General features: G+C 40.7%; 1 protein-coding gene and 2 long non-coding RNA genes across 48 annotated transcripts in view; 1 reads left to right on the top strand and 2 right to left on the bottom strand.

Annotated features, from left to right (window-relative positions):
• On the bottom strand, positions 1-27,251 carry LOC121039705 (uncharacterized). The gene is made up of 2 exons (XR_005794941.1): positions 27,147-27,251; positions 1-438 (listed from the first exon to the last, which is right to left on the bottom strand). It is a non-coding gene; the product is annotated as an uncharacterized LOC121039705 (long non-coding RNA).
• Positions 1-27,465, top strand: part of SORBS2 (sorbin and SH3 domain containing 2) — a 351,293-nt gene that overhangs the window by 274,060 nt on the left and 49,768 nt on the right. For 22 of the 46 annotated variants that reach the window (XM_040489964.1, XM_040489961.1, XM_040489969.1 and 19 more), the window contains 7 exons: positions 3,195-3,333; positions 7,939-8,111; positions 13,009-13,075; positions 13,767-13,811; positions 16,578-16,767; positions 19,358-19,472; positions 26,653-26,811. In XM_040489964.1, the coding sequence (XP_040345898.1) occupies positions 3,195-3,333; positions 7,939-8,111; positions 13,009-13,075; positions 13,767-13,811; positions 16,578-16,767; positions 19,358-19,472; positions 26,653-26,811 (888 nt within the window). Of the gene's footprint in view, positions 1-909; positions 946-3,194; positions 3,334-7,938; positions 8,112-8,743; positions 8,896-13,008; positions 13,076-13,766; positions 13,812-16,577; positions 16,768-19,357; positions 19,473-26,652; positions 26,812-27,465 lie in introns of those variants that run through there. The other 24 variants (XM_040489956.1, XM_040489954.1, XM_040489960.1 and 21 more) reach the window with 9 other exon arrangements.
• LOC121039704 (uncharacterized) overlaps positions 1-27,465 on the bottom strand; it is a 104,183-nt gene that overhangs the window by 51,922 nt on the left and 24,796 nt on the right. The gene's annotated exons all lie outside the window — the stretch shown is intronic.

The following is a 27,465-nucleotide window of genomic DNA, read 5'->3' as shown; positions in this document are numbered from 1 at the left end:
TTTTTTGCTTCAAAGTTTCATTTACTCATGATGAGGCTGATGTTTATCATCACAGTTGACATGTGTGGGTAGACATGACAATGGTCAGAAGAGATAGCTAGAAAGCCTGTAATGGGCCATCCGCTCTCTTCCTTTGACAGACAGCCCCTCCACCATGGTTTTTAGCCTCTTGGGTTATATAGCCTTGGAGGCATTAAAACTTATTTTTCTCCGTTTCTTTCTCCTTTACCTAAGACTTAAAACCAACAGTGGCTCTAACCAACTAAGGTACCTTCTAACCACCATCAGGGGCTGGTTTTTGTCTTCACTTCATTTTCACAAACAGGTGTCTCCATTTGCACAGTTAGGATATTTTAAAGTTCAATTCTTCTAGTGTTTTATAGTGAAATCAAAATATCCTTTCCAATTAATTGTTTTTAGTTCCATCGTTCTTTAGATCTGTAAGTCAGAAAAAAATGGGGTAACCTGTTTTTTTTGGAGGGGATTATTTCCAGGGGGGAGGCAGTCGGGGGAAATCTGCTCTAAGATTTTTCTATTGAAGCGAAAGGAATTTTGCTGACCAATAGACGACCTGATATTATTTTGCTGTCACAGGGACACAATACAAAACTTCTGAGGGAAAAATTCCATGATGCCAAGCCTCTCAAGCCCCCACCCAAAATTACAACGCAGTGCTACATGAAAATTGGTCTTATTTCCAAAAACACTTACTGGATTTATTTTCCTCACTTTTTCATGCTTGCTCTGTACTGAATGCCGGTAACTAATCCTTTGAATATATTTCTTAAAAGGGCTTGCAAATACAGCTGATGATTAAGCTGAATAAAGCCTTCTCTGCCACGTTGCAAAAAGAGATGTTCTTATTAACTGAATAATTTATATCTCTTATTATGTTTCCCTCATACTCAGCCTGGAAACCAGAACTTAGCTGCCCATGTGCCAGAGGTAAATGCTTCACGGGCTCACAGGCAAAGCACACCAGAAGCCTCCTCACGCTTTTCCTTCTGTGGTGCTTTTGAACTGAACCACTTCTTACCTGACGGCGACCCCAGCCCAGCCTCACCGACTCTGTCACCACCTGCTGATCTGGGGCCTTCACACCTGCATAGACCACCCCCCCCCCCCAAGCCTTTCACACTGCTTTTTGCAAACCCCTTCCCCTCGCTCCTGTCCTCCCTGCCCACAGCCACACCGCAGACTCTCTCACTTACAGACTTGTCCTGCTCCTCCGGTGAGTTCTCCCCAACCATCCCACATGCGCTCAGGAAGCTGACTCTGACATCCCTGACCGTTCTGCTTAACTGACTGAGCCACCCAGGTGCCTGTAGCACAGGGATTATGTAGTTGTGCTACATAATTTTTATGTCATGTCAATGTCATAAACCTGAAAATTTCATGCAGGGAGAAATAGTATAAGTCACATGCTTTTCAAGACATCGCAATTATAGAAGACAAAAGACTTTTTAGTATCTTTCTTAAATACTTAACAATACCTTAAATGGGGTTTAGTATTCATTCAATGGTTGGGTATAAAACTTTGCCATGAAATGTTCCCATTAGTGACTGGCTACAGAAAAAACAAAACAAAACAAAACAAAAAACCTTCACTTTGCAGGGCTAACACCCTACCTGTCAGTACAGCCAGAGGCTCAGTGGTCCTGGGATTCTCCATGTTCTACTATGTTTTCAATAGTTCTCCATTTTAAAACTTCAAGGAATAGTAGGGCCTTTAACCAAAAATACAGAACAGTAATAGCATATAAAATTATGTACTAACCAATTCAATTTGCTATATTTAAGACTCCTTAGGAGCCTGAAAGGCCTACATACATATAGTCTTACAGGCACAATCAGAGCTAACTGGAACTGAACTTAGTTTCAAGTTGCGGTTCAAATTGCACATAGGTCGTCCATGAGATGATTTTCCTAATAAGTATTACACTATAACAATAAAGTATTTTCTAAAATTCTAACGGTATTATTTCATTAGTAAAATCCTGGTCCGTTTAACATGATGAAAGATGAAGTCTATCCGCAATATTTACTTTCTTAACCCATAATCAATATTATTGAAACTATCAAAATAGGATTCAAGCCAACTTTTCTAAGTTTAGTAACACAGTAACATGATGGTTTTTCATAAGAATTCTGCTTTTAACACTCATTGTAACACATTATAGCAATAGTACCATAATTATATTTACAAAGAACAACCAAACCAATTTGGGCAAGGTGGCAAAAATATTCTCAGGTAATTTATCAAACTTCTAGACAGGCTCTGAGGCATTTGGGTGGGCCAGTGCCTTGGATCATTTGAATGTCCAGTGCTGTTCAGGTATAAGACCTATAAGATATGGTGGTTTGTGACAGGAGAGTGGTTTCTGTAATAGCTCAGAGAAGCACTTAATCAGTAAGCACAATCACTGTGATGGAATATTTATTGACCCCAGGGCAGATGTGGTATGGCTATAAAAATATGAAATTAAATTAACTCTTGGCCATTTTCAAAACATGAGCTTTAAAATGACAAATCAAGGAAATATGTAAGTAATTGACTACCTACATTTCAGGCCTGTATTGTAGAAGTTTAATTTGTTTTAGGATCAGTAGAAAAGTAGAAAAGGTTCGCAAATGATGGTTCTTTATTGGTATTTGTGTGTATTCAGCTGTAAAGTATTTTAACCAAATGCTCTTACTAATGTTTCGTCTCATTTGCATGCATTATGTAATCTCCCCCTGTGCCCATGCTCGGCGCTGTGTTGCGGATAGAGAGGCATCCTTAATAGTGGTGAGCTCAGCCTCTGTGAACTAAGTTAATCCAATTCAATTAGAATACGTGTCCATTGAATATCTACTATGTTATTAGCACAGGTCGAACATTATAAAAAAACATAAAAGTGGCACATATATGACTATCTCCAACAAGTATCTTGAGATCTCGCTGGGGATATAATATCCTCAGATATAAATCAATCAAAACAATAAATTCTCAAAAAACCAAAACGAGACCCATAAAGTACTAAATGAGATTGCAATAGGGAGAAGCCAGTGGTTTGTCATGCCTTTCTGATGATTTGCCAGAAAAGATTGATTTCTTTTAGAATAGGATAGATTGCTCTTCATGATATGTAAATCCACACGGTTGCGTTCCTTATATTTCTCACTTTGCCTGGATGTCTCAACTCTCTTCTCAGAGCCAGATAACAGTGAATGGAAACTCAGGAGGTGCTGTGAGCCCAATGAGTTACTATCAAAGGCCGTTCTCCCCTTCAGCTTACTCTCTCCCAGGCTCGCTCAACTCAAGCATTATCATGCAGCATGGCCGGTCACTTGGTAAGTCTTTTGCGGTCATGATTTTCATGACAATTTCATATAACAAATACAAACCGCATGAGAAAAACATCAGAGTAATTTTTCCAAAGAGGTGGGATATTCAACACTCCAGTATTTAATGAACCTATGCTAGGGGAGAATTAAGAGCAGAGGAGTCACTGGAGAAAACAGGCATCCAGCTATCCCAAGACAATGACTACATCTATAGCTGAGCCTGGAAACAGCTATTAAGTGTCTGCGGTTTGAAGTAGAGAGAAGGTGGACAGTCAGACAGGGGAGTTCTCCCCACCGCAACATTCATGTAGTGCATTTCCATGGATGGAAAATACCATCCATGTTCAAAACAGCCCGTTCTTTTGTGGAAAAGCTTTCACTGTAGAAAATTCTCTTGGCATATATACAGAATTGCTTCACAGTTAAAACAGTCTAACAGGGGGACAGCTGCCTCACAAAAACAGTAAATAGTAAACTATCTCCTCACAAAGTAGCAAAACGCTCTTTGAACGGAGACCAGAAGACCATTGGCCTGGGACAGGAGTTCCTTTCTTTTTTTTTTTTTATTTTTTTATTTTATTTTATTTTATTTTATTATTATTATTTTTTTTTATTTTATTTTATTATTATTATTATTATTATTTTTTTTTTTTTTTTGGGACAGAGAGAGACAGAGCATGAACGGGGGAGGGGCAGAGAGAGAGGGAGACATAGAATCGGAAACAGGCTCCGGGCTCCGAGCCATCAGCCCAGAGCCCGACGCAGGGCTCGAAAGGAGTTCCTTTAAATAATGATCCCTGAAGTTGCTGTAGAGAGAGTTCTTAATCCTTTGAGGATTAGGAATTAGATGAAAGAGAGAGCTCTCCTCCAGAAAAAGAAAAATGCACATTTGAACATTCATACACACTTTCAAGCGTATCATTTCACGGGCCCTGTGATTTTTTTTTTTTTTTTTTTGAAGGCTCGTGGATAAGAACTTGTACTGTATGATCACAAACACTTTTATGTGGCAAATATAGTAGGCCTGTTTAGAAAACAACGTATTTCTTAGTTTTTAACAATGTAAAAAAGCAAAACCCCAAAACACTAAAAACCAAACCAAATCAAGCCGTCATCCGAATTCAAGCTGAGAAAGGTCCCGTGATGTTGAGGGACCGGAAGGCTTCCCTCCGGACAGCCGGGAGGAAGGCAGAGGAAAGAGGGCAGGCAGCACACCTCTCAGAAAGGCTGAGACTGATCCCTCCGGCCACCGCCAAACAGCAACAGAACACAGGCCTTCCACTCTCCTCTCCTCCTTAAACAGCAGGCAGGACCTCTTCTCCCCCAGCCCCGTTTGTTCGTTGAAAGACATGATGCCATCCAGGCTTACCCGGGAACAATCAGCGTGTGCATTATGAAACTCAGCTTCTGTGGTCAACAGAGCCTCTGGAACACTCACATGGAGCCCTGAGACTCACCAAAGAAAAGTCTAAATATACTTGTGCCTTCTCTAATGGTGCTCGTGGGGATCACCTGTGAATGTTATAATGCTGTCCTTTTAGAGTGTAAGAAAGTAGGACGTCCTTGTGCCCAGACACTGCTCTGAAACAATCAGTCCATGGTGCAGTATTGTAACAGGAGTCCTTTATATCGAGACTTTTACAAAATGTTTATTAATTTATTTTGTAAGCGGGGGGGAGGGAGCATGTGTGTGCGTAAGGGGGGAGGGGCAGAGAGAGAGAGAGAATCCCAGTTAGCACAGAGTCCGACGTGGGGCTCAATGCCATGAACCATGAGATCATGATCAGAGCTGAAATCAAGAGTCAGACACTTAACTGACTGAGCCACCCAGGCCCCCCTAGATTTTTTATATAGCTATGCATCATCACACTCCCTTAGTAAAACTACAAATTATTCTAGCCATAATGTTTTCTCAAATAATTATCATCAAAGTCTGACTCTTTTTCCTCATTACCTGTCTTAATACACACAATTTTGTCCCTCCCACCCCGAGAAACAAAATACATAAATACTTGAATGTAGACAGTCTTTCTTATTAGAACATACTGATGGGTAGATTTACATATAAGCCATACCACAAGGAAAGAAATGTCCCTTGTCCCACTGGAACAAATTCCAATCAGCCAGTGCTGAGATAGGTTCTGAGAATATACAAATCTATCCTGCTTTGAGAAACTTTATATTAAGCTGAGGACAAAAGACTACAAAAATGAGAGGTAGTGGACCTATAAAAGAAATATACAATAAAAGGCTAACTTATATAAGCTATAAACTCATTGACTCTAACGAACCATATGTGAAGACAGAGTTCATACTCTTTGCTTGGGCTGGGACTTTGCACATAGGAGGTGCTCAAAAATTATTTATTGTTTAATAGAAATACCGCCATCATGGTTCCTGACTCAAACACTTTTTGGAACTAAATGGGAAATCAGAGTCAAATATCACATTTGGAATTGCTTGGGAAAGATACCGTTTCCTTCCTAGCCTTATTCATTCTTCATCAGAAATGTATCTAAAATGCTCTTCTGTTGCAAACTAAACTGAATATAGCCATAATAATAGCAATAGCAGTTATTAGTGTTACAATAGATTTTAGCTTACAGGAGTCCTATCTGTAGTTATCCTTACAATGATGAGTTAAATCTTTTAAAATCTTACTTATGAACTTTTATGTAAATTTGTTACAAAAATACAGTCATATATGGGGCACCTTGCTGGCTCAGTCGGTTGAGCAGCTCTTGGTTTTGGCTCAGGTCATGATCCCAGGGTCATGGGATCAAGCCTCCCATCAGGTCTCCCTCTGCCCCTCCTCCACTTGTGTGCACGTGTGTGCACTCTCTCTCAAAAAAAAAATTAAGATTCTCTCTCCCTCCCTCTGTTCCTCTCCCCTGCTTGCACTCTCTCTCTCAAGTAAAAAATAAACAAATAAAAAAATACTATCATATGTTTTGCGATAGATAGATTACATACATATTCACACATATATGCATATATATGTCATCAAGTAATGGTACCCTGAAGTACCATTACTAGATTACAATATGTAATGTAGATCAATAGATAGATTGCATATATATTCACACATATATGCATATATATGTCATCAAGTAATGGTACACCTTTCTGGGGTGCCTGGGTGGCTCAGTCGGTGGGAAGTCTGACTTTGGCTCAGGTCATGAACTTGCTTTCATGGGTTCAAGCCCCACGTCGGGCTCTGCACGGACAGCTCAGAGCCTGGAGACTGCTTCGGAGTCTGTGTCTCCCTCTCTGTCTGTTCCTCCCCTGCTCGTGCTCTGTCTCTGTCTCTGTCTCTCTCTCAAAAATAAAGATTTTTTTTATTAAAACAAACAAACAAACAAACAAACAAACATTAAAGAGAGAGAGAGAGAGAGACCTTCCTTTCTGAGTACCAGATCAGACAAACTACGGCAAAGAATCATTCCTGCTCACCAAAATTTTGAAATTTATTGCAAAACAGCAGGAAGTCGTATTATCCATTGTACAAAATGAATGGTAATCCTGTTGATCTTCATAAATATCTGTGAACCAAGAGTAAGTGGAATGTACCGTACGTATGTGTCCTCTCTGTTTCTTATGAAAGTATACTAAAAGTTACTAACGATGGCATGAAGCTAGGAACATGATAAATCTCATCTCGTTTATAAGCTCGGGGCAATTTTTATACTCAAGGGGCAAGTCGTGGGTTTTATGCTTCAAAGTAACAGCCAAGATATCTGGCCATCGTGTCTACTAAAATAAAAATCAGCACTAATAATTTGAAATCATCCATTTAACCCATGAGCCTTCACCCCATCTAAGTATGTGTTTGGATGTGGGGATTTCTTAATGTGATTTTTGTTTTCACTTTATTTATATGAAATTGCTGCTGTAGACTCAACAGTCCTATCTTTTGCTCTAAGAGGACATTCCGGTGCTTTCAAATAACAGTAGTCAGCAACTTCACAAAGATAATGTCTCGGTCTGCCTCCTCATCTATAAAACGGAGCCTCCCCACGGGGCACCAGGGTGGCTCAGTTGGTTACGTGTCCAACTCTTCACTTCAGCTCAGGTCATGATCTCACAGTTCCTGAATTCGAGCCCTGAGTCAGGCTCTGCACCGACAGTGCGGAGCCTGCTTGAGATTCTCTCTCTCCCTCTCTCTCTCTGCCTCTCCCCTGCTGGTGTTCTAAAATCTCTCTCTCTCTCTCTCTCTCTCTCTCTCTCTCTCTCTCTCTCAAAATAAATAAATATTTAAAAAATTGTAACAAAATAAAAAGTAATTAATTAATTAAATGGACGGTGAGGTGAGCTAATAGATGTAAAGTACTGTCTTAACAGTGGCTGCTACACAGCCACGCGGTCCTTCCACAAATGTCACCCTCCCCCTCCCCTTCTTCAGACAACGACGAGGATCTTGTTGTTACTCTTCTGTTGGGTATATACCTACATGCTAACAACGAGTGGCTCGAATGCAAGGTAAATGGGTCAAAAGAGAGAGCGATGGAAATAGATTCTACGTTACAGTTGGCATAAATATACAAGAGGCGCCGTCAACTTATGAGTCCTTGCGCATCAAATACATGATATGTCACCAAATTTTCTCCGCAGATTCCACAGAGACCTATCCCCAGCACGCGCAGTCTCTGGACGGCACCATGGGCAGCTCCATACCACTGTACAGATCCTCAGAGGAGGAGAAGAGAGTGACGGTCATCAAAGCCCCCCACTACCCGGGGATCGGGCCCGTGGATGAATCCGGAATCCCCACCGCAATTAGAACGGTAGGAAATGCCAGCGTGGTGGCTGCAGGGCTATGCCCAGGCTCTACAAAGGCCGGATTGTCAACGGCTTTGTGCATTCCTATGGTCTTATATAACGAGGATTGCCCTCTATGCCATTTGAGTTCTCGTGAATACTATGTTGTATGTGGCAGAGAAAGAGGAAAAGAACTGTGGATTGAAGCTAATCGCAGAATCTGTGTTTGCATCTTAATCGAAAATCACGAAGATTGTGAGTTTTGTTGAACAATAAAGGTATATTTTGTTTTGTTTCACCTCTTCCAGGGAGCGTTAGGGCAATAGAGAGAAAGGAGAAGGAACGAGACAAGGTGAATGCTTTGACTGCTTTGCAAATAAACCAGGGATTTGTTTCTTGAAATGGATGTGTGTTAACATCAGGAGCTTGGGAGCCGTGAATTGGCAGCTGGGCGGTGAGATGATTGCAGCAAAGGGAGTTAATGTCATGGAAAGAAAAAAAAACTGTGAAGAAAAATACACATTTTAGTGTCCCTCTTCAGCTGTGCCTGCTGTGAGCCCTCAGGGATATTAAGTGAAAGTGTTTGGATTTTTTTTTTTTTTTTTTTTTTTTTTGGCTTTAAACTCTGCCAAAGCATTGCTCAGTGTGTCAGGGCAGCCCCTTCTGGCAAAGCTCAGCAGCAGCAAAGGCAGCTACTGAGAGCCCGGGCAGGCAGCTGCTCGCTGACCAGTCTACTCGCACAGAAGGTTTGTGCTAGCCGGCAGAAGGAAGACTCTGGAAGCCAGGATGAGGGCCGCAGCACGTCTGCAGGTGAACTGGGGGGCTTTGCAAGGAGAGGGCTCAGGCTGCATACTCCTGCCTACCTGGCAGGGGTGTTGCCAAGAGCTGCTTCCCTGGAATGCAAACCCTGGGGGCGGGGGGTGGGGAGGGGGTGCAAAGACAATAGTGGATAGAGGAAACGAATGGGAAAGAGATCAGGAAAAAAAAAAAAAAGCAGTGGTAAGATTGCATTTCTCATAGATGGGGATTGCGCGTTCTGAGAGAAGAGTTAAAAAATGGATTATTCCAAGCATCTGTATCAGAATTGCAAGCCAGAAAGTCAACCTGCACAGCAGTTGATGGGGTTGTAGACGCACTAGATTCTGGGAACACTGAATGTGACTAATTATCAAGTCCTAACAATCTATGTTGGAACTGATGATTGTCATATTTAAGTCACAGAAAAAGTTCAGGGATTGTGACTAACGGTCTTAAGACAACTGCATGTTTCTGGTGACGGTGTTTTGTCATTTGTTTCCCTTTGAAGGTTTCTGACTCAAAATGGTTTAACTGGAATCTTTTTTCCAAATAACGTAGGGATGCAGTGTCAGACAGGTATGGTGTCATTGGTTTTGCTTAATCGACCCTCGAGTCATAGTATATACACAAATTAGGATATTCCTGACTCTAACTTGTTGTAGATTCTGTCTGAAAGGATTGTGTCTGAGACCTCTGGGTGTGTTTTTAACATGATAAATGATATATAAGAAACAACATGAAAAGCTGGACCAGTTTTTTTTATCCATCCGACATAATTTTCTTAAGCAGCAAAGACTTGCTTCTTAGTTTCCCAAAGGAAAAATACCAGACATTGTCAAAGGTTAGTGAAAATCAAGTGATATTAAAATTCTAGTGGTCTTCCTACGTGCAAATCAAAAGCATGTTTAGATATGCATATGCAAATACATATACTAAACATTCAGTGCTGGTTCCCCTTCTGTAAAATGGGAAATAAAATGTAAGCAACCCAGAAGTTCCCTATAAGGAACCGTCATTTTTAGGCACAGCTGTGCTCTTATTTAGACTTTTAAAATTGTACGCACAAGGTACAGGTCTGTGAAGACTCTTACTTGCGTTCCCTGTTTTTCAGCCTCGCCAAGCACATCCCCAAGTATAGCTGTGTTTATAAATGTTGAGTCAGGCCGTCTCTGAGCCACAGCAGGCCAAGAATCTCCAAGGTTGTTTTTCTTTCTCATCCGTGTAGAGAGTAATGATTATCAGACTCAAATTGCTTTACATGGACTTTCTGCTCAGCGTATCCACCAAAGGCAGTACTGTCTCAGTGTATCATGTTGTAGCCTCATTTTAGACAACCAGCCTACACCAAGGAAACAGAATTTTGTAAGCTAGAAACTCTAGAAAGCCAAAAGTCAACAAGTGTACCTTTGAGTTATTTGAATGAAGGCTCCCCAGTCTGCCCTCTCTCATGTGACCTGGGACGTCTGGGTTAGCCTTTTACTGCCATTCTTAACAACAACAAAAATCGCTGGGGTTCAGATCCCAGGAGGCTGTCTAATTAAAGCCAGCTAGTTAAGTGAAATACAAGACTCTTTTTTTTTTTCCAGTTCAAATATAACACCGTTCGAGCATTTTCAAAGCTGGAAAGGGGCAAAAATAGAATAGAATCACTGTATACTCGTACGTAGAAAATATGTGTCTTTTCCCTTTTTGGAAATCTCTGCGTGATAAATCAACATCGAGTTTTGATACTTTGTAAACTGTAGAAAAGTAAAATCCAGGTGAATTCTGCCAAGATTATAGAAAACAAGTGAATCGTGAATTGCTAATAGTTACTGCCCATACAAAGTAACCTTGAAGGACACATACAAAAGCAAACTTCCTTAAACTTGAGTAGACTTCTATTTACTTAATCTCAGTATTAGACATAACATGTCCATGATGCCATTTATAAAAGAAACTTCAAATGCCCAGAGTGCTTCTTTTAGAAAGGGACAAAGAGTTTTAGTGTTGCCCTACACCAGTTTCATACTCCTCTTTGCCAACCACTGGGCATTTCCTGGCATCTCTGTGCTCACCATATAAAGCTAGCAGATGGCAAAACTAAGCTCCTGCCTGATATGTGCCCTCCAGCAAGTGAAGAAAAAAAAAATCCTGTCTGTCAAGATACACTGCCATATACAGGGATATAACTCACTTCTTTAGGCTTCCTTGTTGCTATTTGTTGTGTCCAGGTATGGCTGGGAAACATGTTTGCACCGACTTACATCTTATTTTCTATTGCTGAAGACATAAAGGAAACAGAGCTTAACAAAAGAGAAACTGATCTTTTATGAAAGTGTCCCTTAAAGATACATGTTCAGCCACTTTATTTAAATCAGCCAATAATAACTAAACTCCTGATTCATCACTGCACCCCTCCCACCAGCTCCCATCATTTGAAAATAAGGTCAATTAACAATCTCCTCAAAGCTTTTCCAATGTAGAAAGAGCCTACAATGAATGACGAGGTGACTCAGAACAAAGTCAAGCAGTTCTTAATATTAATCTATATTTCTTGTGATTATCAGAACCATGTATGCTCAGAGACCAAAATAAATTAGATGCGGCACAAAACCCTCAATTTCCAGATGAAAAATGCAATTACCACATTTCTGAGGGGAAAAAAATAGGATATAAAATCTAAAGGAACGCTCAGTCTTTTAAAAAATACAAGAATATTTGTGTGGCAGTCCTAACAGAATATTTTATATCAAGAGAATGGTCTTGGAAAATCTGGTGTATTTATCACTATATACAGAATGATTGGGTTTCTTGCTGGAGTATTTCTGGAAACGTTGAGATGAAGATCTTGCCAAGCAAAATCTTTAATTATGATTATAAAAGTGTAGGTCTACTTTCACAGGTATGTAATCAGGTAGAATTCCATCCAATGACCTGGGTTCTTTCATTATTTTATTCTATAAATATGTTATGTTCCCTACTGACTGTTACTATTTATTGAGCATTTCTTACATTCTAGGCATTGTTTTAGGTCTTATATACATGGTTTCATTCCATTTCCATCACAATCCTATGATGTAGATATAATTATTTCATCTTAGGAAGGACAAGCTGAGGTTCTAAAAGCTTACCTAAATGATCTAAATTCATACTGCTAGGAAGTATGAAACAATAATTAAAGGAAGCAAGACTTGAATCTAGGTTGAGGTGACGTTAATTTCTTCTTTCCACTACAACCCAGTTTCTATCGTGTCCTAATCCAGGCATGTGGAAAGAGCTTCTACTCTCAAGGAATTTATAGTTTAGCAAAGCAAATGCTGCATACATTTATTTATGATGTTAAAAAAAGTTTTAAACAATGTCTACATTTTTTTAGATTTACCGCAGGACCCTTGACTGTACTACATTCGGGGTTTAATGAACTTAACCTAGTAAATATCATTTTTTTTTTAACGTTTATTTATTTTTGAGACAGAGAGAGACAGAGCATGAACGGGGGAGGGTCAGAGAGAGGGAGACACAGAATCCGAAACAGGCTCCAGGCTCTGAGCTGTCAGCACAGAGCCTGACGCGGGGCTCGAACTCATGGACCGTGAGATCATGACCTGAGCCAAAGTCGGCGGCTTAACCGACTGAGCCACCCAGGCGCCCCGTAAATATCATATTTTTATTTCTCTAAGTCTAAGCTGATCAGAATACAGTAAAAAATATTCCCTAGTTAATTCTAAAAATAATGTTTTCAACAGAACCCTCACGAAAATGTTTTTAAGGATAATGCTAATTACCACCAAAAGGAGTTCAACAAACTATAACAACACTACAACTTTTATTCAGTGCGTTTTATATAAATATGTTTGTACAAATATCAACTATCTAATGCTGGGCGCAAGTGCGATTTGGCCACAGCATATAATGTCCCAATTCAGCCTAAATTCAACCTAAAGGGGTAACATATTTACAAACCCCATGCATAACTAGGTAAGTTACTAGTATTGTCATCATGAAATAGGTTTTTGTTCTTTTTTGTAATCACAGACAGAAACCTGCTATTAGAAAAGATAAAATGTAGAAAGAAAAACGTGGAGGGGCAAGCAGGGTTGACTCAGAACCGGTTTTGTAACTACTGAACATTCTCTCTTACAGACAGTTGACAGACCGAAGGACTGGTACAAGACGATGTTCAAGCAGATCCACATGGTACACAAGCCGGGTATGTGTGTTGTTCTGTTCTCTGATCGGATCCTCCAGGCCAAAGGGTATACACGTATCCTCCTGTAGAGTTCCGGTTCACACAAAACGTTAAGACCCTAGCAACTCCATGGCGGTCCCTCTTTCAACATTCCTCCTTGTTTTCCTTCTACCGTCCTCAAGTCACAGACACCTGGGCTGCTGCCTCACCCCTGAGCTGCCAAGAAGCCTCTTATTAGGTGACCCTGGAGGGGTGCCAGGTGCTCTGGTCCCTTCCTCCCTCCCCAGCCACAGTCTGGCGTGGTGTGGGGTGTGGCGCTGTCATTGTTCCTCTGTCCACCCATGCCAGCTGCTGATTGAGAGAGAGAGAGAAAGCAGAGGTAGGTCTCACTAGCTTCACAAAAGATCTCGAAAGCACTTCCGGAGGAAATTCATGATTCAGAAGAGAAGGCTGGCCCAGGAAGTGAGGAAAAAGCCCTGGCCCTGCATGCTGGGGAGAGGGCAACCCAGCAAATATGTTACGGACCAGCGAGGTCAAACCGCAGCAGCTCGGGAACAAAGCAGTATTAGAAAATTCGAAAAATGGTGTTATGCACCAGGCAAGAGACCCTGGTTTTCTACCAAATTGTTTTTGTTTCTCTGAAGTTCTACTGTCTTGTTACGATATGGTGACCGAACGTGTATTACCATGATATTTATGTTTCATTTTCTAGATGATGACACAGACATGTATAATACTCCTTATACATATAATGCAGGTAGGACGGGGTTCTTGCTCGCAATGAATACTGTATGCTGGGAGTCACTTCCCACTCACTGTGTTACCACTGTTTGAGCGCATGTTTTCAGTGTAGACAATTAAGAGGATGCTTTTCTTTTTTCTTTTCTCAAAGCATGCATAACAAAAGGATCGATCTTTTCCCATGGAAATGAGAACTAATACTGTTTTGTCTCCTTCATTCTCACACTGTCCGTTTATTTGCAGCTTCAGGAATGTTTAACCAAAGTATGAAGGACGGCTTGAAAGAACACACTGTAACTGGGGTACAAAATAAGATAAAGATCTCTTTTTATCAGCAGAGAGAGTGATCACAATTGCGTAAGATCTTTCAGATACACTTCACAAAAAAACGAGTCAAGCAAAAGTATTTTGTGACTTTGTCCATGCTTTGGCTCCCAAAATGCAACCATTCATTGAAGGGTTTTTAAAAATCCCACTCTGCTGAGGCCACTTTTCTGACTCAGAGTTGCCAACAGTCATAATGGCATGACTTCAATTCTGGGCGTTTCTACTTGTATTTGAGGGCGTTGGTATCTTCTGAAATGGTGGCAGGGCTGGAGTGAGGGATCCCTACAAAATGCTTCCCTTTCCCCTAAGCGTCACATTAGGGGATCCTATATAGGGCCTCCTGTCACCACTCAGCCCCAGGCTAGTGACTGTTGAACAGTTTCCTTTCTTGAGAGCAGGCTCTGAGGCTCAGGCTGTTCACCTGCACCCTTGTAAGGGGTCCCCTGGCCAGCCTGGCCTCAGGCCTGCATAAGGTTCTCCCCTTCTTGCTGCCTGAAGGCCAGCACCCAGGCCCTTTAACTGTCAGGGACTCTGCTAGGAGTCTCCAAAGACAAACAGAGAAGAAAACACAGGTAGAACGAGCTTAGCAAGCTGCAAGACCTCTGAGATTTAGGTCCTCACTCTTCCACGTGGCAGCAGGAAGCCCAGGAAAATCTTTCCCTCAACTTGTATCCCAAGCCACAGGTACTCCAAACTCACCTCCTGTGTTTAGCTTGTTCTAAAACAAAATTCAGCCAAGTAAATTTTAAAGATAGTATTGGATTTGTTCCACGATTCACGAATGCGGCCGCATCCAATCTAGCCGATAGAAAGGAGCCCTGAGGAGCTGTACAAAATGAAAGACGTTTATAGGCAGAAGGGAGCCAAACAAGGAAGTTACACTGGGCAAAAAAAAAAAAAAAAAGGAGATTATTGCAAGGTTCCTTTTGCTTTAAGGGGAGGGCAGGGGTCTGTGAGTGAGATGACCTCACCCCTGCTGGTCAGGCGATGCCTGATGGTCTGGTTTAAGGGGCCATTTCTGCTCAAAACTGTAATTAAGTCTCCACTGGGTGACGGGGGTGCTTAGCATAAGTGACTCCATTTTGGGCCTCATATGTTTTTAACAAGCTGTACAGTTGACATCTGACCGTGGAACCCAAGCAAAACAGTACGTGTGTAGACACTGTCTTTCCATTTGTCATGGCAAGTTGTACGGACCCTCAGGAGAAGCAGATGAGTGAAAATTGACTTAACTCACAAGTCTGAGGTGGCAGGAAATTCAGAATTTTTATTACTATCTTTACTATTGAAATTCTGTAGCCATTAGTAATTAATAAATTGAAGAGTAATAGTTACATATAACCTTGCAGAGCCCTTTTGAGATAGTTTTGCCGTTTAATTGGTAGACGAAGCAACTGTAACTAGCCTCTTCCCTCTCTACAAACCCTGAGTCCCACTGTGCTATGTCTTGCCTCTTTTTTTTGTCCTGAGCCATCTCTGCTTCCCTCTTCCCCGACCCACGCAAACCAGTTCTCCAGGGCTCATCCTAGTGCCATCTGGTCCATAATATCTTCTCTGACCAATCCACCATCCTCTAAAATGTTTCATTCCTCATATGCATTTTCCTCATCTGGCCTTTGTCAGATCACCAATTATTTGCAATCACAATTCTATTCGTGTCTCATTTCCTCAGATATACAACAAGCTTGCTGAGGATTTTGTGTCCTTAAGCCTTGCACAGCACATATACAACTTGCTCAATATTTTGTTTGATTGGGGCACCTGGGTGGCTCAGTCCCTCGAGCATCTTGACTCCTGATTTTGGCTCAGGTCATGATTCCAGGGTCGTGGGATCGAGTCCTGCGTCAAGCCTCACGTTGGGCTCCAGGCTGAGCAGCGTGCAGCCTGCTTAGGATTCTCTTTCTCCCTCTTCCTCTGCCCCTCTCCCCACTCATGCATACTCTGTAAAAAAAAATAAGCTAAAATAAAAAATTGAAAAACTACATTTTGCGTGATTGCAATTAACATGTCAATTATCATAGGTAAATCAGAGCTTTTAAAGTAATAGGAGATATTTGGAAACAGTTCTATGAACTATTTTTAATCTTCCCCTGAAACCTTAACTATGTTATTTGTTTATATTATCCAGGAGAAAATTTGCTGAGTATCTGTAGATTTATACCTAATACCAGCCTGAATCATTACTAATTTTAAAATGACTGTTGAAGATTGACTGCAATCAATGATTGTGTACAGAACCTATCGCTAATAAATTAATATATTAATAATGATTAATAGATTAATAATATTGATAAATCGATTAAGAACATACCGCCTGATGCATGCGTGATGAATATGCTTGCCGATAAAAACTTGGGTAAAATCATTGGATGTTTTGTGGGGTATAAACAATTTAATGCACTTTTAAAATGTTTTTCTGCTTCTGTTTGTTTTATTGTGCTGTGTTTCATGATAGGCCTGTACAACTCACCCTACAGCGCTCAGTCACATCCTGCTGCAAAGACCCAGACCTACAGACCCCTCTCCAAAAGCCACTCCGACAACGGCACTGATGTCTTTAAGGATGCCTCCTCCCCCATCCCTCCCCCGCACGTTCCTCCTCCAGTTCCACCACTTCGACCAAGAGATCGATCTTCGACGGAAAAGTAAGGCATTGTCCCCAGAAGTGGCCTCTGTTTAGTTTAGGATACAAGTAAGCCCGGATGGCACTCAGTAGAAGAGTCAGTGCTTACCTTAGCAAGATACTGTGCGTATAACCTTATTAGTCAACATATATGCCATGTTGACCTCCCCTGTTGGGATTGTGACAAACACTTCCACAATCTTTTTTTTTTAATGTCTATTTATTTTTGAGAGAGACAGACAGACAGACAGAGTGCAAGCAGAGGAGCGGCAGAGAGAGAGGGAGACGCAGAACCCGAAGCAGGCTCCGGGCTCCGAGCTGTCAGCACAGAGCCCGATGCAGGGCTCCAACTCACAAGGGGTGAGATCATGACCTGAGCCACAGTCAGATGCTTAACTGACTGAGCCACCCAGGCGCCCCAAACGTTTTCACAGTCTTGGCTCATAATATCATAATCACATGAGCACAATCTCAGGGCGCCTGGTCATGATGTTGTGGTTCATGAGTTCGAGCCCCACGTCGTGCTCTGTGCTGACAGCTCGGAGCCTGGAGCCTGCTTCGGATTCTGTGTCTCCCTCTCTCTCTCTGCCCCGCCCCTGCTAGCACTCTGTCTCTTTCTCTCTCAAAAATAAAATAAACATTAAAAAATTGAAACAAAAAAACATGTGCACAATCTCTACTTTTTGATCAATAAATGCATATCAGAAGATAATAAATAGAAATAACGGACATGTACTTCCTTTGGCATAGCATGTCAGAGATTATGCCGTTTTCATTTTCTTCAGATTCAAAATGTTAGGTCTGTTCATGACTTAAAATTTCCCCTCTCATACACAAAAGCCTCTCTTTGAAAGCAGGCAAAATTATTCATAAATAATAAATAAGGCATTAGTTAGTAAGTGTCTATCTGTGACTCATTTATACCAGCTTTTCAAGATGATACTAATTTTCATTTCCCCACTGAAATGTTTTTATAGAAACTATTTACACGAAAATAAAAATTTATAAACACACTGTTACTGTGCATTTTTTTAATTAGGATTATGACTAATAATCCTACTTATAGGTAACCTTTATCGAGAGCTCACGATAAACCAAGCACTATGCTAAGTGCTTTTCCTGGATTATATCATGTAATTCTGAGAATGACTCAATGAGGTTTGTTCTACTTTAAACCCATTTTAGAGAGAAATCAACTGTTTTAGAAAATAAAATTATTCAGCTCATATAGCCAGTATGTCCCAACTCAGCTCTGATTAAAGCCATAGCTCATGAGATACAGCAATTAATGAAAATATAAGAATTATTTAGCATCAGTACTAATTTTTAAGCATCCACCTATCATAAACATCCCATAAATATTATATTCAACATGCCATTGTACCATTAAGAGTAACTGGTGATCAAATTGGGTATGAGATATGAAAATAGATGTACATCATGTATGAAGAGATCCTCACTTTAATACCAATCTCCTCGTGATAAACTCTAGGTTTGTAAGTGTGATGTCTTAAATTTGAGACATAATTGTCTAGACACAAAATCATATCTCTGCCACTTAAAGAGAACCAAAATTAACTCAAATTTAAATGTATTATATGTCCTATGTTTAGTGGAAATAAATCTCATTAAAAAATATGATAATCTCTTAAAAATTTCTAGATGTCTTTCACATACATTGCCTCATGTGATGCTCAAAATACATCTGTTGAATATCAGTCATCAGTTACTGGTAAGCCAGGACTTGTCCCCAATTGTCCTGTCTCTTAAAGCATTTCTATTTCCAATGTGCTTCGGAGTGAGAATTTAATCTCATTCCATGGGTCAGAATTGCTCCCATCTATAGTCAGAAAATTCTTCTCGCAGAAAAAAGATCCTCACAAAGGAAGCCTTCTATAGCCCTGGCTACCTAGAAAAGCTTTACTTTCAAAGTCCCTCGTTGACCGCCTTTTGAAGGATATTAGTTCAGGAAAAAGAGCTGCTTCCAAGGTCTCTTATGCAATAGGATGGCTGTCTCACTCTGGTTTTCCAAGGGTAAGACCAAAGGAGGCTCTGCCCTACCACACAGCTTGCTTCTCTGGCTGGCGATCCAAGGGACACTTTTGTCCTTTTCACAGACACACTGGGATGCCATTTGCAGGATAAATAAGATGAAACATGGCGTGTGCATTACTCCTTGTCGCTTTGGATCAAGGATGCCAGGTCACAGAGTGGTGCAAAACTCACGTAACTCAATGGAGCATAACCGCCACCTATTCTAAACACAAGTATACACAGCTGCTATTTGTACATGATCCCAAGGGTTTACAGGCAGATCACTGGCAGCATGCGGGTCTGTAAACCCCTCGTGTGAGTTACGGAGCCAGCAGGATCGTCACTTGTGAGAGAAAAAAAATAGAGGAAAATAGAACATGAAATAAAAGTCTTTCTTTAAATCATTTATGTAAGACAACATGTAAATGGGGTGTGTTTATGCAGATTAACTTTTTATCCTGAGGTACTTTTTAAAACTCGATACTAAAATTAACTCTGTAAACAGATAGCCAATGGTTTTATAGAACAGCTTGAGGCATAGAGAATTATGTTATATGTAATTTGTTGTTTATTTCTAGGCATGACTGGGATCCGCCAGACAGAAAAGTGGACACCAGAAAGTTTCGTTCTGAGCCAAGGAGTATTTTTGAGTATGAACCTGGGAAGTCATCAATTCTGCAGCACGAAAGACCCGTAAGCACTTGTCATTCAACAGGATGCTAGTTCTCTAGGCTTCTGGGTTCCCAAGGAGACCTGGATTTTGTATCGTTTAGTAATTTTTGTCTCAAACGTAACCTATGTATTTGGCATTATTTAAAAATCAAGTTTATTTTGTGTCACGATTCGTGCATATTGCCTGAGAAATGAAGACACACGCTCTAATTTATTGCCCCTACCAACCAAATATGGGATCCATTGGCATATAACTATAGCTGGGCCTCATCATGGCCCTGAGCTTAATTTTTTAAAAAATTCATAACTAATGGCTTGTCTTATTAGTCTTAATTGCTAGTCTCCATTGCTAATGAGAAAAATCTTTCATTAGTCTCTCTGATACAACTGAACCCACACAGTTCCACCCCTTGGCTTCCGTATCTGTTGCTTAATATTTCTTTGGATTAAGGGGAAATTTCTGAAATGCCTTTCAAAAAAAAAAGAAAAAACAGTTGTTTTAATTGATTCTTATTAAATCTCTCTCAGGTTACCAAGCCTCAAGCTTCCTGATTGTCGATCTAATGGATCAAGATTATATTTAACTTTGCAGAAATTTTGCTAGTTATTTAATGTATGCAAACAAAAAGAGATATAAACTTGAAAAGAGCCACTTGCCGCTTCAAAGTGCAATTTAACAAACAGGTTATTCCTCGGTCTTGGTTTTTATTTCCTTCCATCCTCCTTTCCAAGTCCTTTGCTTTCCTTCCGAGATAAGTGCCCACAGGATCCCTTTGAAACTATGATTCCTTTGCATTTCTATCAAAACCTGCTTCTAGAGAGCCATTTGCAATTTACTCTCCTCTTTGCCTTAGAAGAATTTGGGGTGGTGTCAGTGAACAGGAAAAGGAGAGTTTTCTTTGTTTACTCCCTTAAGAGTATCCGAGAAAGCACATTATTATATATAATGCAAGGCCAGCCCTGAAATTTGATTGGAAACCTTTGCCTTACCACACCCAACATAAGCATCCTGCATTTAGCTTTTGAAACCCTGTATTTATGGTTATGTTCTTGAGAAACATGTTCAAAAACCTTATAATCACATAATTCACGCATTATATTTATCTAAGCCATCTTTGCTTTTCTTCAAATAACCCACATCTTTTAGGGTAACAGAACTTCACCAAAAAAAAAACTGAAAGAAAAAAAAAAAGGAACACCATTGGTTTGCAGGCTTAGTGCAAACTTATAACCCATTTACTAGGTTATATGATTGAATATCAGGATACGTTGAAATTTCTGGGATGAGAATTGCGTGAACCACAATGTTACCATTGCATAAAATTGAAAACAGAAAAATAATTATGCACAACAATGAGACTCCGATTTAAATATAAATAATAAAAGGCTCATTAATAATCATTCTAAGAATGCATAAGAACATTGTGATTATATTGGAACACTTTAGGAGCTGTGATCTCAGGCAACAGGATTGATTTTAGAAGCTTCCTCACCAGGATATTTCTATTATTTACTCATTCAACATTTACTGAGCACCAACTATGTGCTAAATTCGGTATCAGGTGCTAGGGACACAGTAGTGAACAAAACACAGACTCTATCTTGAGGAACTTTGAGTCTTTCATTTAATGGGTGTGCAAAGTTAGACTTGTATTTTAAGAAGAACAGAGGGGCACCTGGGTGGTGCAGTCGGTTAAGCGTCTGACTTCAGCCAGGTCACGATCTCGCGGTCTGTGAGTTCGAGCCCCGCGTCGGGCTCTGGGCTGATGGCTCAGAGCCTGGAGCCTGTTTCCGATTCTGTGTCTCCCTCTTTCTCTGCCCCTCCCCCATTCATGCTCTGTCTCTCTCTGTCCCAAAAATAAACATTGAAAAAAAATTTAAAAAAAAAAAAAGAAGAACAGAAAGTTCTGGAAGTATTTGTATTGCTGGAGATTTGGGTACAGATAGGGCTCTGCAGCCACAGGAAAAAGAGGGGAAGGAATGGAAGGAAATGAGAACAGATACCTTATGGAGAAACAGAAAGAATCAACATTTCTGTTCCTCCTAAACAATTTTGCTGGGGGCCAGCATTATGCAAAAAGGATTTGGGCTAGGAGTCTACGTAATTTTGGCCAGGCTTTTTTTATTCTAGGACCAAGCTATTATCCTCTTTTTCTTTTCAACAATCCTGAAATTCATTCTCATTGGCTCTCTAAATTAGAAAAAAATCCAAAAGGCTAAGTGCACAGTGGTATCTCAGAGACTGGCTATATACTGATGTAGTTTACGTACAATTCTGGCGTATCTTAAGATACCCACAAGATACAGAGGATGAAGAGCAGATTTGCTAAATGAGAGTGATGTAAAAGCACACAGACAAAACTTCGGGGTTTCAATGGAATGCTCTCCCGCATCTTTTTACCCCAAGATGGTGTGTGAGCATTCCTTTGCTCCTCTCCTGTTTAATTTTTGTAAATTATACACAACCTCTTGGTAATTTTCTGTTGCCTTTTTGAATTCCTAGATGACCCCCTCCTCTGCCCAGTCTTCCCAAGTGTTATCTTGGATTCCCTTCTCCCCCAAAGATCTCAAAGTCCTACCACTAGGACATATGCTACAGATATCCCTTCTTCTGGTCCACAATGTACCCATTGCCTGGATTACAGTGACAGCCACCCAATTATTCTCCCTAATTATCCAGTCCAGTCTCTGCACCACAGCTAGGGAAATCTTTTTCTTTTTCTTTTAGGTTTATTTATTTCTGAGAGAGAGAGAGAGGGCGCACAAGTGGGGGAGGGTCAGAGAGAGAGAGGCAGACACAGAATCTGAAGTAGGCTCCAGGCTCTGAGCTGTCAGCACAGAGCCCTATGTGGGGCTCGAACCCACGAACTGTGAGATCATGACCTGAGCCGAAGTTGGAAGCTCAACCAACTGAGCCACCCAGGCGCCCCACAGTTAGGGCAATCTTTAGGAAACTTTATAAAACTTCCTTCTCAAAACTTTCTCCTGGCTCTCAAGTATACTTAGAGCAAAATCCAAATTTCTTAATGTAATTTCCAAAAAACCTTGTGATCTGGGTTCCTGCTGACCTTTTCAGCCTCATTATCTCTTCCTGCCTACTAACCATGTTCCAGCTAGACAGATAGCCTTCAATGTCTGCCTTCCTGGACTTTTGCACAGGCTTTCTCTCCGCCAGGAGGGAAAAGCTCTTTCCATCACCTCTCTCTTCACTGGAAAATCCCATCTCACCCGTGGCCTTGTCTCTTTTCCCCAAGGCATCATCACTGACTCCTCCACCCCGGGTGTAAAGCTTCCCTCCTGTGTGTCTGTAGCACACATTTCCTCCTCACACACCGAATAGTAATGGCCTGTTTACTTGTCTGTGTCCCTCACTGGATGTTAAGCACCTTGAAGGCAGGACCATGTCGAGTGCACCCGTTGTATCCCCAGCACCTAGCCCGCTAGCACTTAGCACACATGATGGGTGTTTAGTGAATAGTCATCGAACTAATAAGTGCATGAAAGAATATAGGTTTTACCCTTGTGGTTAGTGGGTAAAACTGGTGAGACAGAATCCCTGTTTTGTTGCTTCTCTATGAAGTCGATACATTCTTAGTGACAAAAGGCACAGTGGGTCTCCATCACAGCACACACAATAGCTTTGACACACTGCTACTCGCAACCGTGGCTCACAAATTCCATGATTCCCTGGAGTAAGTACAAGGTGGGCAGAAGAGGCGTTACTATTTGAATAAAAGTCTTTACCCAGACTCTGGCCAAAGGGATCCCCTTCTTCCTTAGGAATCAATGAAATACGCATTTTTATTTTTAACGGGAAAGTAAAGGTCAATGCAACTTTTTGAAGCATGTAGATATTCATTTGACTATAAACTTGACAACGTTGATTAAAAGGGCCTAACATTTGATCTACAAACGTACTTTGCAATTGCCAGGAATTTATCTTTAACTGACTTGAACCACAATTTATTCCATAAGGCAATCATACAAAACTCTCTGCTGAGATTATATTGATAAAAACTTGACATCCCATCTGGCTTGGATATATTTATAGGTGAGCCCAAAGGAAAGGAAAGGAAAGGAAAGGAAGCACTTATTCAGGACCTCTCTATACATGAGAAAATAGAAAACAATATGAAGATATTACCTTTCTCTACAATAACTTAGCCAGCACAGAATGATAAAAGCAGACAGAAAGAATCATCGCATGCACTGTGCAGAGTTGAAATGCAATGTAAACCCTCAGTGAACTTACACTTCCTTATCAGTGAAGATTGTCAAAGCTTAAAGTATAAAAATTTGGGGAGTTCTATCTGACGGTTTGAACCATAAGGAATGATCCCAGCTGACAATTATGTATATCATCGATTGTGGAACCACAATAAATATAAAACATAGTAGGGAATGCCATTAAAGCTTTAAACTCTCATGAGCATAAATTTTGAAGAACTAAGTTACGTTGGCACTTCTTTTCGGCATCAAAATTCTATGCCTGCAGTGAGAATACGGAGAATCGTAGAGTTCTATAACCCCAAAAGCAACTAAATGGTTTGAAACTATTGAAAACACAAAAACTTTAAAAATTGTTCCCCATTGGTTGCCTTTAAATAAGAATCCTGTCTGATTTATAGTTTTAGGTTTTCTTAAATACTTCCTCTTGCACTGGTACATGACATTTGTTTTTAGCACAGATTTGCTGGGTTTTTCAAAATGGGAACCAAAAAGGTTAGAAAGGTGTGCAACAGTATATCTGCTTTTTTGTTGTTTTTAATGGGCAATTAGAGTAAAGCATAACCACGCTTCCTAAGTGAGTTTTTCAGTGTTCCCATTGGTGTCAAACAACTCAAAGGAACTTTCAGGTTACGCGTGGAACCTGAGATTCCAGGTGATGCATGATTTAGTGAGATTGTGAGTGTGTATTTGTGTATTTCTGCTGGCTGACCATCTGTATATGTATCACTAACTTTTGTGAGGCCTCTATGTACCTCAGCCGTGGATCTAGATGGCTACGTAATACATGACATTGTTGCGGAACCAAAGGGATCCAATAGGTCAACCACAGCGAAAAGACAATTCTTGCTCTGTCATTTGCATTTCTTTACCATCAAGTCTGTACTCAAGTATATGCCTTTCATTAAGTTCCAAAGTTATAGATAATTACCAATTACCATTGTTTGAGGCATTCTCTCTGCTCATTTCTATTGGCATGGTTCTAGATGGTTGCCCAATGAGACTATAAATTAAATTTTCAATCTACAAAACCATAATTCATGAAACACTGTCATTTTAAGATATGATGCAGGCAGGTAGATATTCTCCCTTTTCCACATTCTGTCACAGAAATATATCTCCATAAATCAGGATTTTGTATATCTGTTGGTTATACAGTTTCTTAAGGTGGAAGTCAAAGTGAAGTTGTAACCACTGGTAAATATACTTATTTGTTTAGTAAATTTGCTGCCCTCTGCTGTTCAAAATACTTTTAAACAAATTTGTTTCCTCTAAGAGAAACTGCTATCTCCCTTTAGCAAAACAAAATACTGTACATGAAAGCAGAGATTATAGAATAAGAATTAGTAATATTACTAAGTATATAATACTAGAAACAATGACAGTTGAAAGAACCAAAGATTGATTTTCTTCTGGAAGAAGTACTAGGCCTCTAGAGACACAACAAAAACTACTAGAAAATTCTAATATCCATTACCCTAAAAATCTGCTCCAATAGAACTATTCCATAAAACAGTCATAAGCCGCAGCTATTATCTACATGATAATTGGAGAAAAACAGTATTTTACTAATACTGAAACCTCAGTGAGTCCTTTTATCCTATTGAATCAAGTGTAAATTGAATCAAGTTTTCTGCAACATTTCCCATAGTAATTACAGGATGTTCTCCACATTATAACAGGAAAGCAAAATAGTATTTTAAAAGAACGAAAAGAACAGTCTCAACACCAGAACACCATTGTGGTTTCTTTGTGGATGTGTGTGTTTTCTTCCTGTGCCCATCCAGACACAGACTTCGTGATATCAGTGCAAACACTGTACAAGCACATGATCATATTTGGCTTTTATCACTTAGCATTCCACCATAAATAATCCCCAGAGTTACTACACAGTCTTTATCAACACGACCATTGCAAATTTTGGATAACTTAGGCCCTTGCACTATTTTGTTATGATGCCTCAAATTTCTCCCTCATTGTCTATAGCTACTATTATAATCTCCTATTATAAAATACTGAAATAAAAAGCACATCTCTAAAATTACTTTGATTATAACTGATCGTTGCACACAGACTGTATATTATTAACAAAATGATTGGGAATTCAAAAAGTCAGTAAAAGGCTTCGACCAGCTAATGTCAAAATAATCGCTTTTGTTTGAATGTGGAATATCTCAAAGCCCTCAATATTACCAAGAATATGTCCTCTTCTGGACATGGTGGATGGCTTTTAGGGCGCTGGTGTGTGCGTGTGTGTGTGTGTGTGTGTGTGTGTGTGTGTCTGACTTAAAATATTACTGTCAAATTGTACCATGTTTGATTAGTGTCATGTAAATTTATCCAAGAAGCAATAACCCATCCGTAATACTTTAAGCATTTTCATTTAGTATGTAATGGCCAGCCTGAATCAGTCTGATCAGCATATATTATGCAAAAGCATTAAGGATATCGTTGGAGAAAGCAAATGTTCCATGTCTGTTTTTTTCTATTACTAAAGCAATTGTATGTATTTTCTCAAACTGCTAATATTAACACTCCTAGTTTTTCTATCTTGAATACAATATTCAGAAACCACCAGAGGGGAGAAAGTCGGTTATAAAAATTGGTTTTTTTCTCTAAACCAGCGTGTCAACCAAATCAGAGTGGGACTCCACTGTTCAGCCTCTCCCCACCCTTAGCCAACTACAGTACTGTGAAAACCCAACCCCATCCAAATCCATTTCTCCAGCTCAAGGTAGACGGATAGAAGTGGATACTTGGGGTAGCTCATTAAGCATGATCATTCTTTACTTTCCGGGAGGCTCCTTGTCTTCACATCTTGTCAGTGCTCCAGACCATTCCTAAGTTCTCTGGGTCTCCCAAGGGACATCTTGCCTTTTCTGAAACATTTCCTCCTGCTAACTGACATCCTCTTCATGGCATCAAGAACCTCCATCTAATCAATCAGTGTTTCCTTCGCCCCTCTTTCTTGCAGCCCCCTCTCCCAACAACTCCGACACCTGTTCCAAGGGAACCTGGCCGGAAGCCTCTTTCTGTCTCACCACATGGAGGAGTAACTGGTAGCCCCTCCCCTCCGCCCAGGACTGGCCTCCCCATTCCAAGCCCGCGCACCCCGGCTCTCTCCCCCATCTGGGTGAGCTCCTTCCTTCTTTACCTTATCTCATGCCCCTCGGGAAGCTCAGGGGTGGCCCTCACTCTCCAGAGGTTAAGAGGACAATCAGATCCCAGCTACTCACCACCACCTCCACCTCGCTGCCCCTTTCTTTCCCAACTAGACCCCAGGTTCTTCATGCCAGTCGACCCCTAACCGCCTCCCGGCACCTCTCACTCCTCCCCCTCACCCCGCTCCCCACCTTTGCCCTCCCCTCCCCACCAAGCTCTCCCTATATCTGCACCCAAGCAAACTGTCTGCAGACTGCAGGCTTACACGCTGGGATCAGTGAGGGCAGGGGCGGTGGCGTGACTCACCCGGAGGAGCTCCTCGGTGGCTTAGTCGAGTCTATTTTAACTTGAATAGGCTCAAGTTAGCCTCTTTGAGGTGTGCTCCCCGTGCTCATTTCGCTCACAGCGTTTTTCATGGTTTATGCCTCCAGCTAAGGAGAAAACTCAAAAGAGAGGACAGAGGTGGACAGAGAAAGTGACTAGGGGCCTAGGTGATGCCATCGAAGCTCATCTTCATATCCTGATTTTACTCATTTTACTTTACTTCCTTTGTTCGTCCTGCTGAGATTCGTTGGATGAGTCGGTGCCTGTTTGCGTGCGAATGCGCGTGCGTGTTTTTCATACC

This window comes from Herpailurus yagouaroundi, unplaced genomic scaffold (assembly GCF_014898765.1).
Source record: "Herpailurus yagouaroundi ecotype Mexico unplaced genomic scaffold, PumYag 181, whole genome shotgun sequence".
Lineage (NCBI taxonomy): Eukaryota > Metazoa > Chordata > Mammalia > Carnivora > Felidae > Herpailurus > Herpailurus yagouaroundi.
This window is presented reverse-complemented; position numbering and strand designations above follow the sequence as displayed.